This window comes from Oncorhynchus mykiss, chromosome 2 (genome assembly GCF_013265735.2).
Source record: "Oncorhynchus mykiss isolate Arlee chromosome 2, USDA_OmykA_1.1, whole genome shotgun sequence".
Taxonomy (NCBI): domain Eukaryota; kingdom Metazoa; phylum Chordata; class Actinopteri; order Salmoniformes; family Salmonidae; genus Oncorhynchus; species Oncorhynchus mykiss.
The window spans coordinates 74,977,462-74,988,691 of record NC_048566.1 but is presented as its reverse complement, the minus strand read 5'-3'; the positions used below and the strand labels follow the sequence as shown (position 1 = coordinate 74,988,691).

The 11,230-nt window shown below is 42.5% G+C and overlaps 1 protein-coding gene across 1 annotated transcript in view; it reads right to left on the bottom strand.

Moving 5' to 3' along the window:
• The window catches only part of LOC118936821 (protein piccolo-like), a 17,454-nt gene continuing 6,224 nt past the window's right edge, over positions 1-11,230 (bottom strand). Inside the window, exons 2-3 of the mRNA XM_036934200.1 lie at positions 10,189-10,378; positions 1-1,264 (exon numbers count right to left, since the gene is read on the bottom strand). Coding sequence (XP_036790095.1) covers positions 1-1,264; positions 10,189-10,378 — 1,454 coding nt within the window. The remainder of the gene's footprint in view (positions 1,265-10,188; positions 10,379-11,230) is intronic.

Here is an 11,230-nt window from a genome sequence, read left to right as displayed (position 1 = left end):
TCAGTTTCTAACGTTAAATATATACTGGAATGAATCTCTACTTACACCCGAGTCAGGAGGACTGAAGCCACACAAGCTGCAGACGACAGTCTTACACTGTGTGCAGGTGTTATGGTTGGGTGGCTCCTTGGTGTTCAGGTTGAGTCCAGTAGTGTTGCACACTGGACACAGGGGTTTAGCTCCAGCCATAGGTCCAGCATTAGACTGAGTCCCAGGTTTACCAGAAGCCTGCTGCTGTGGTGTAGTCCTGGGGGAGCCCTGCTGCTGAGTCCCTTTCTTAGTGAACCCTTGTGGCTGAACTCCAACCTTAGGGGACCCTTGCTGTTGTGGTCTACCCTTAGAAGGGGCTTGCTGTTGAGCTCCAACCTTAGGTGAACCTTGTTGTTGGGGTCCAACTTTAGTAAGAGCTTGATGTTGAGCCCCAACTTTATGTGAACCTTGCTGTTGGGGTCCACTTTTAGCAGGGGCTTGCTGTTGAGCTCCAAACATAGGCAAACCTTGCTGTTGTGGTCCACACTTAGGAGCTTCTTGTTGAGCCCCAACCTTAGGTGACCATTGTTGTTGTGGTCCACCCTTAGCAGGGGCTTGCTGTTGAGCCCCTACCACAGGGGAATCTTGTTGTGGTCCAGCTTTAGGAGGTCCTTGCTGCTGGGGGGCTTGTTGTAGTCTTCCTTTACCAGGTCCTTCCTGTTGAGGCTCACCTTTATGAGATCCTTGCTGTTGAGGTCCACCCTTATCAGGGGCTTCCTGTTGTGGTTCACCCTTAGCAGGGGCTTGCTGTTTTGGTCCACCCTTAGTGGAGGCTTGCTGCCCGCTAGGTTTGTCTGCTTGACCAGCCTGGCCATTCCCCTGGAGCTGGGGTCCTGCCTGTTTAGGAGGTGCCTGGTCCTGTTTCCTATGTCCCTGCTGCGGGGCATTCCGAGGGCCAGGGCCTGACCCAGGCTGCTGAGTGCCTGCTTTCTGTTTGTCCCCCTCCGTATTATCCCCAAACAGACTTCCTCTGACAGCAGAAGAGACGGAGCTGAGGGGATTCGCACCACTTAAAAAGTTAGAGAACATGGCAGGTTCCTCCTCGCTGGACTCTACAGAGCTGCCTGAGTCAGAGCAGGAGCTATCCTCTCTCTTCTCTCCTGCAGGGGCCTGGGGAGGAACTGGGGCTGGGGGTAGGGCATCTACCGCCCCACTACTGCTGTCGCTGCTACTACTGCTACTGTTGCTGCTGCTGCCTGGGCTCTCCTCTGGTTCAAATTCTACACCAGAATTCCTACAGAAACGATAGAGAGGGAGACGGGGGGAGGGGAGGGGGGGGGCAGGTAGAGAGACGAGCATGTGTGAGAGAGAGAGAGAGAGTTAAGGTAGAGAGTGTGGAAGAGAGGTGGGGTGAAGGTTAGGGAGAGAGAGCATGACAGAAAAATATAGAGAGAGAATGAGAGGAATATGAGCATATTTGTAATGCATTTACAATATTCTGATTTCACATGCTACCCCAGGCAGGCAGGGGATGGTAAACAAATAACATCTCAAAATATATTGGAAAATAATGAGAACACAGGGAACATAATGCCATCAATGCCTCTGAGGTCCGTTTGTTATTCCCTCTCTGTATCCTGATACACCTCAAATCCTGCATAGAAAATATACATATTAATCAATTGCTACATGGCTATAGCAACATATTGTCAATGCAACATGTAAACATTTTAGAGCGAGAGAGAGAGAGAGAGAGAGAGAGAGAGAGAGATGGGGAGGGAGAGAGAGAGAGAGAATGTTTTCTAATGTCAAACAAAGTGAATATTGGAACAATATTTCTACGATAGGAATGTTAGGAATGGTCAGTGGGGACCTAAAGAATAATCATGTCATATTGTTAAATATTTTGTGATGTTATTAAAAACTGTATGTGCCATATACTGTAACTTAGAAACACATTCTAGCTTTCAAGTTTCCATCCAATATGATGTTAATACAATATTAAGAACGATGAAACTATTTTTGTTAAGATATGAATGTGATTTTGGTTTTCTAATGAGATAATATTTTTTCATGTCCGTTGCATATGAACTAAGCCACGCCCCTAATGCGGTCAGAATAGCGTGTCACTGTGATGGAACCGCTTTTCCGACCAGTGCTTAAAAGGACTCGCTAAGAATTTAACATCTTCAGACCAGCAGATGGACAACGTGAGCTGAACTTTACGAATGGTTGAAACTCTAAGACTCAACACGAGCTGAAGAAGATAAAGACCTTAAGATTTCCAGTTTGCAGCTGGGCATGTAAAAGTGGTCCTAGAACTTTGACTGTCTATCCGAGAAAGGAAGGAGAAGATCCCATCTCAGACAATCATTGGTGCATCTGAAGAAACATCCACTACAAGCCGGAGCAACTAAGAAGGACATTGTGACCTCTGATGGACAAGAAGAGCCTTACACCCATCGAGCCACTTCCCATAGAAGGATCGATTGGTTTCAGAGAGCCAAAGGACAAAGACATCTACACATAAATACATTATATTACTTACCCAAATGGGCGGTGGTTCATGAGCAAAGTATTATTATTACTTTGAGGGTAATTTCCAAATGTACGATAAGTTTGACTCTCTTCGTCTCTCCCTCTCTTTATCTACCCCTCCCTCTCCATATGTGTAACAAGCTGTCATATCTTATCAGTAAATAAATAATTAAATCAATTTGTGTAGAAATTAATAATCCGAAAAGGCTGGTGTTCTTGGGGATTCCAGAAGTCTGTGACTTGCAGAATGAGACTGATATGAGGTAATGATTAATAAGTGACTGTTATCGATATATAACATATATATCTTATATATCTTTAGAGTTTAATTCGGGAGAAGGTAATTTGTTAAACAACTTCTTTCGTAGTGCCCCAAATTCCTAATGAGTTAATTGTTACATGATTAATTTAATCAGGTAACAATTAAATATAGTTAGTTGATTCGATAAATAACAGTCATCAGATTAATGAAAGTCACATCACGACAACAGCATGCCTATGAGTTATTTTGCAAACATGTTATCCACAACATGTCTTGTCTTATGAACTGTTATTTTAAATAATTACATCATGGATATGAATAAATTATGTATATATACACTACTAGATTACTAACATATATATATATACTACTAGATTTGTGTTTAGAAGCCACCACGCCACCATCTTGGCAACTCCCCACCAGTGGCAAACATATTTTGGAAGCTATAGAAATGTATTTATTAATATCTACACTTCTTTTTGCCATGTTTATTATATTACAGACACCTTAATGCATACTTTAAAATGTTATTATGTCAGCTAAACATAAAAATATAACATGAAAAAATATATGATTTTTTTTTTCTTAAAGTATAATATTTAGAACGTACTAATGTTACTGTCCCCACTACAACAAAAATACTTAAATATACAGTGGGGAGAACAAGTATTTGTTACACTGCCGATTTTGCAGGTTTTCCTACTTGTAGGAATGTAGAGGTCTGTAATTTTTATCATAGGTACACTTCAACTGTGAGAGACGGAATCTAAAACAAATACCCAGAAAATCACATTGTATGATTTGTAAGTAATTAATTTGCATTTTATTACATGACATAAGTATTTGATCACCTACCAACCAGTAAGAATTCCGGCTCTCACAGACCTGTTAGTTTTTCTTTAACCTCTTTGTGTTAGGGGGCAGTATTTTCATAAAAAATTTAAAAACGTTCCCGTTTCAACGGGATATTTTGGCAGGAAAAGATGCTAGAATATGCATATAATTGACAGCTTTGGATAGAAAACACTCTAACGTTTCCAAAACTGTAAGGATATTGTCTGTGAGTATAACAGAACTGATGTTGCAGGCAAAAGCCTGAGAAAAATCCAATCCGGAAGTGCCCCAGGTTTTGAAAGCGCTGCGTTCCAATGACTCCCTATTCAGCTGTGAATGTACCATCAACGAGCTTACGCTTTCTACGTATTCCCCAAAGTGTCTACAGCATTGTGACGTAGTTTTACGCATTTCTGTTGAAAGAGATTCTCGCGTAAAATACAGAGGTAGCCATTACTCCAATCGGTCCTAGTTAAAAATGAATTGTCCCGATGGATATATTATCGAATAGATATTAGAAAAACACCTTGAGGATGGATTCTAAACAAAGTTTGCCATGTTTCTGTCGATATTATGGAGCTAATTTGGAATATTTTTCGGCGTTGTGGTGACCGCAATTTCCGGGCGATTTCTCAGCCAAACGTGAAGAACAAACGGAGCTATTTCGCCTACAAAAATAATATTTTGGGAAAAAATTAACTTTGGCTGTCTACCTGGGAGTCTCGTGAGTGAAAACATCCAAAGTTCATCAAAGGTAAACAATTTAATTTGATTGCTTTTCTGATTTCCGTGACAAGGTTGCCTGCTGCTAGCAAGGCATAATGCTATGCTAGGCTATGATAAACTTACACAAATGCTTGTCTAGCGTTGGCTGTAAAGCATATTTTGAAAATCTGAGATGACAGGGTGATTAACAAAAGGCTAAGCTGTGTTCCAATATATTTCACATGTGATTTTCATGAATAGGAATATTTTCTAGGAAGATTTATGGCCGTTGCGTTATGCTAATTAGTGTCAGATGATGACAATGGTCCCGTTCACGGGATGGGGTGTCACTACAGGTTAAGAATCCCTCCTGTTTTCCACTCATTACCTGTATTAACTGAACCTTTTTGAACTCGTTACCTGTATAAAAGACACCTGTCCACACACTCAATCAAACAGACTCCAACCTCTCCACAATGGCCAAAACCAGAGAGCTGTGTAAGGACATCAGGGATAAAATTGTAGACAGGCACAAGGCTGGGATGGGCTACAGGACAATAGGCAAGCAGCTTGGTGAGAAGGCAACAACTGTTATTATTAGAAAATGGAAGAAGTTCAAGATGACGGTCAATCACCCTCGGTCAAGGGCTCCATGCACAATCTAACCTCATGGAGCATCAATCATCATGAGGAAGGTGAGGGATCAGCCCAGAACTACACGGCAGGACCTGGTCAATGACCTGAAGAGAGCTGGGACCACAGTCTCAAAGAAAACCATTAGTAACACACTACGCCAACATGGATTAAAATCCTGCAGCGCACGCAAGGTCCCCTTGCTCAAGCCAGCGCATGTCCAGGCCCATCTGAAGTTTGCCAATGACCATCTGGATGATCCAGAGGAGGAATGGGAGAAGGTCATGTGGTCTGATGAGACAAAAATAGAGCTTTTCGGTCTAAACTCCACTCGCCGTGTTTGGAGGAACAAGAAGGATGAGTACAACCCCAAGAACACCATCCCAACCGTTAAGCATGGAGGTGGAAACATCCTTCTTTGGGGATGCTTTTCTGCAAAGGGGACAGAACGACTGCACCATATTAAGGGGAGGATGGATGGGGCCATGTATCGCGAGATCTTGGCCAACAACCTCCTTCCCTCAGTAAGAGCATTGAAGATGGGTCGTGGCTGGGTCTTCCAGCATGACAACGACCCGAAACACACAGCCAGGGCAACTAAGGAGTGGCTCCGTAAGAAGCATCTCAAGGTCCTGGAGTGGCCTAGCCAGTCTCCAGACCTGAACCCAATAGAAAATCTTTGGAGGGAGCTAAAAGTCCATATTGACCAGCGACAGCCCCGAAACCGGAAGGATCTGGAGAAGGTCTGTATGGAGGAGTGGGCCAAAATCTCTGCTGCAGTGTGTGCAAACCTGGTCAAGAACTACAGAAAACGTATTATCTCTGCAATTGCAAACAAAGGTTTCTGTACCAAATATTAAGTTCTGCTTTTCTGATGTATCAAATGCTTATGTCATGCAATAAAATGCAAATTAATTACTTAAAAATTATACAATGTGATTTTCGGGATTTTTGTTTTAGAATCCGTCTCTCACAGTTGAAGTTTACCTATGATAAAAATGACATACCTCTACATGCTTTGTAAGTGGGGAAAACCTACAAAATCGGCAGTGTATCAAATACTTGTTCTCCCCACTGTATGTAATTCTTTCCTTGAAACATTGAATTTAAATACTTCCTATGGAGGACTGCTCCTTCTGGGGAGTTCCAATATGGCCGACCGGTGGCTTCAAAGCCTTTTATTGGCCAATACATAGCATACGCAATCCTGGGTTTATATATATCATTGACATACTTGTTGTGGCACACGGATGTAAATTAAAACCGAGTGACTCTCTACGGATATCTCGGCTAAAAACAATGATCATTGACACTTAAAAATGTTGTGTGCATTCAGCTAAGGCTTTATTGATTGCGTCTCCATTTGATTTACTCTACATTGTTGTTTTTAGGCTTTTGTTTTTAAGGCTTTCAGCACCATGGACAGCAGCACAGAGCCACGGCTATTGATCACAGTTTTATACAAGGCATAGCCAAATCCAAGTTCTAAGGTTATAACCACCTTCATAGAGACAGAAATATTGCACATTCCCCATAGGCTTAAAAATGTGTGCCATTTATAGTCCCATCAAATGTGGAATAAATACTTTCACCCAAAATACAATATTATTGTAGAGGAGAGCCGAGTAAACACACACACACACACACATTCACATTCAGGGTTTGGGAGTAACGGATTACATGTAATCTTATTACCAAAAAAACGAACTATTCCATTACATTACCAGCTAAAATATTGCAATTAGATTACACGTACTTTGATTAGTTATTGGATTACTTTTAAATTCACAAATCATGTTTGAGAAAAAATACATTATAACACCTTTCTGTTTACTCAATGACATTCTATTCAGCATTGAAAAAAGGCGAAAGTTTAAGTTTGTTTCACTTGAGCGAGTCCGACCACAAGTCAGAGACCACTACACACACAAAAATGGTGCTTCCTCAGGGGTTCTGTGCAGAACCATACAGACCCAAATAACCCTTTGAGCCCTTGAGTTTTTTTGGACTTCTTTCCTTTGGGTGGCAGGTAGCCTTTGGGTGGCAGGTAGCCTTTGGGTGGCAGGTAGCCTTTGGGTGGCAGGTAGCCTTTGGGTGGCAGGTAGACTTTGGGTGGCAGGTAGTCTTTGGGTGGCAGGTAGCCTTTGGGTGGCAGGTAGCCTTTGGGTGGCAGGTAGTCTTTGGGTGGCAGGTAGCCTTTGGGTGGCAGGTAGTCTTTGGGTGGCAGGTAGCCTTTGGGTGGCAGGTAGCCTTTGGGTGGCAGGTAGCCTTTGGGTGGCAGGTAGCCTTTGGGTGGCAGGTAGCCTTTGGGTGGCAGGTAGCCTTTGGGTGGCAGGTAGCCTTTGGGTGGCAGGTAGTCTTTGGGTGGCAGGTAGCCTTTGGGTGGCAGGTAGCCTTTGGGTGGCAGGTAGCCTTTGGGTGGCAGGTAGTCTTTGGGTGGCAGGTAGCCTTTGGGTGGCAGGTAGCCTTTGGGTGGCAGGTAGTCTTTGGGTGGCAGGTAGCCTTTGGGTGGCAGGTAGCCTTTGGGTGGCAGGTAGCCTTTGGGTGGCAGGTAGTCTTTGGGTGGCAGGTAGCCTTTGGGTGGCAGGTAGCCTTTGGGTGGCAGGTAGTCTTTGGGTGGCAGGTAGCCTTTGGGTGGCAGGTAGCCTTTGGGTGGCAGGTAGCCTTTGGGTGGCAGGTAGTCTTTGGGTGGCAGGTAGCCTTTGGGTGGCAGGTAGTCTTTGGGTGGCAGGTAGCCTTTGGGTGGCAGGTAGCCTTTGGGTGGCAGGTAGCCTTTGGGTGGCAGGTAGCCTAGTGGTTAGAGTGTTGAGCCAGTAAACTAAAGTTTGCTGGATCGAATACTTGAGCTGAAAAAATATGTTGTTCTTCCCCTGAACAAGGCGGTTAACCCACTGTTCCTAGGCAGTCATTGTAAATAAGAATTTGTTCTTAACTGACTTGCCTAGTAAAATTAAATAAAATATATTTTGGTGATAATTAAAATGTAGGGGTAAGCAGCTCATTCAAATATTTCTGGGAATGGTTTGTTCACAGCCCTTATTGTGCAACTGTGAGTGAGTGACATTCCAGTTGATCTAAGCTGTTGTGGTATGCTATTACATGTTATATATACATATATGACTATAGCCAGTGATGGTGTCTTGTGAAAGACTCACGTATGGCAAGTCAGTAGTTCTCAATTCTCTCATCAGGGACCCCCAGCCGTTCCAAAGCTAGCACACCTGATTCAACTTGCTAATAAACAAAATAATAAAACCTATGGAATTTTAACAATATAATATGGCTATTAAACCACAAAAAAAAACCTGTATGGTTGTACAAATAAACTTTGAGAATGAGAAAAGTTCTTTATAGAACCATTCTCCATAAGGGTTCTATAAAGAACCATAAAAGGGTTCTATATAGCCCCAAAAATAGTTTTTTGGTGCTATATAGAACCTTTTGTAATGGTTCATTATAGAACCTTGGAGAAGGGATCTTTATAGCACCATACAGGTTCCATTGAGAACCTTATGAGCATGGTTCTTTATAGAACTTTCAAAAAAAGAACAATTCGTTTTTAGTGTGTATGATTACACACCAAATGTGTTTGATGGATCCTTTTTGTCTTGATGGCTCATTCATTCCCCCCTCCTCTCCCCTGTAACTATTCCCCAGGACGTTGCTGTAAATGAGAATGTGTTCTCAGTCAACTTACCTGGTAAAATCAGGGTAAAATAAAAATAAAGAAAATTCAAATTAAACGAACGCCTCTTAAGGGGAAAGTAATCAAAAGGTAACTAAAAGTAATCTGAATACATTACTGAGTTTGTGAAATCCCCAAATTACATTTCTGATTACAATTTTGGACAGATAACTAGAAGGATAACTATAACAGATTACATTTAGAAAGTAACCTACCCAACCTTGCACACGCACACACACACACACACACACACACACACACACACACACACACACAGTCAATCTGGCGCTCTCTGGAGAAACACTTCCGGGCAGGGGACAGCAAATGGTGCATGCGAACTGAATGCTGATATGGAAATATTATTTCCATACTTAGCTAGACATCAGAGGAAAATATTATAGTAAAGACATGGCAGTTGCCAATGCAAGCTTAACTAGCCAAACTGGTGCTATAACCTATTATTAATTTCAGCCTAGTTTCATAAACTAGACGTAACATAATAAACAAAAATCCAGGTTACTCAAATTAACATGATGAATTAAATTTTATATGGTATGTATTAATATGTGAATGTCCAATATCCATTTTGTATGTTACGAATTAGAATTTGTATGATGTTAAGAATTGCAATGTCAGTATGGGGTATGTGTAGGAGCCCCTGCTTCTGGTCTTGATTAGCATCAGTCAGTCAGACAAACAGACAGGCTCTATTACAGGCTACTCTACTTTAGGCTACACAACGCAATCCGCATAGTAGAGTAGGCTACCAGGAGGCTACCTCCAGACTGAACCCACTATATGTCTGTTAGAGACCTCTCTAACGCACAGAAAGCTGATTCAAACTCAAATTAACCTGCTCTGCAAGCGTTATGATATCAAAATACGTTCGTTAAACACCAAATATGAAGTTTCGCTTAGCAACTATCTTCATTTACTCACGTTACGGCTGGAATGTACTTCCAAAAAATATACAAATTAAAATGTATAAGCAACCGAAAAAATTATCTTCGCATTTTTTCGGTTGCTTGTCAGTTTTAATGTAGACCTTTTTTAGAAGTACATAATGGTTATAACGGGAGTAAATGATGATAGTTGCTCAGCAAAACTCTATATTTGGTGATCGACGAACGTATTTTGATATTATAAAGCTTGAAGAGCTGGTGAATGGGAGTTTGAATTGGACCTTTCTGGGTGTTGAGAGACGTCTCTAACCCACAGATACTGGTTCACCACCATATCTCAAATATGACAGCTCTGAAACCAAGGATCATCGCGGTCGTGAGATGAAGTAACCCATTTGCTCATCAGTTTCTCGCTCGGTGCGCCCTTGACATTCGCCCCAATCTCGTAAAAACTATACCCTATAAAACGGGTCGGAAACGCCATCATCCTGCGGACACCAGAGAGAAACCACCTGCCATCAGAGATATCCCCCGCGGATAATCCAGTACAGTATCACCCCTCCCCTTTCCCAGCCCAGCATCATTCACCCTCCGCGGTCACAATGTCAAACAGATGTGTACAGCACACGGTTCTCTGAAAAAGACGACGCAAATGCTACCTTTCGTGGCTTTGGCTCTCAAGTGCCAGATGTCTCTCCCCATCTTGACTCAGCCCTCCTACAGTAGGCTCCTCTTTGTCGGTTTCTGTGGTCTGACAGGCTGGCTGCGGAGGGATGGAGGGCAAAGAGCGGCGCGGGTCTACAGCATCCACTGATTCTGCCTTCCTGAACACTGCGCATGCGCCACCGTCTGACAGCCAGGTGGTCACGATACATCACGAAGGAAAATTTAAATTAAAGGGACAAGGAGATTTATCCGGCAGTTACATATAAACGATAAAGATCCCCACGTGTATCACATGCATGCGCAATATGTTTCCTTTACTCATCAAAATGATTTGGTTTCGTTCATGAATGCGATAAAAAATAGAAATGCATCATGTTTGGCCTATTATCTCTCAGCTTTGGCCTTTTGGTCAGGGAGATAATGACATTATATAAGGCTTCGGCTCTTATAAAAGACCTTTGAAACCTAGATTGAGTAGGTTGTGTTTATGTTGATTCTAATCCCCAAGGTCAACAGCACCCAGTGGACAGTCCTAAGAGAAGTGGCCTTCACCACTTCACCTTCAGGTTGACACTAAATGCTGATGAACCATGACAAATCTCTTCTTCATTATCTCTCTCACGCTGTTGCTCTCACCCTCTCTCAAGTTATCTCTCTCTCTCACACACACACACAAACATACACACAAACATACACACACACACACACACACATACACACACAATGGAATTCAGGTAATCGCTCAAAGTGAGATGGCCATTCGTCCCATTGGCTTTCTGAAGGCTCTCTCATGGCTTATATCTGATACATATTATCAGCACTACAGAGGCCCTAATGACAGATCCATAACATTAGCTATCCCTCACCACTGTCTGCATGTAGGCACTGTGTTTGTAAGTGTGAGTGTGTGTGTGTAAGTGTGCTTGTGTGTGTGAAATGTAGACAACAACGTTACTGTAAGGAGCTACAGTTGAAGTCGGAAGTTTACATACACTTTAGCCAAATACATTTAAACTCAGTTTTTCACAATTCCTG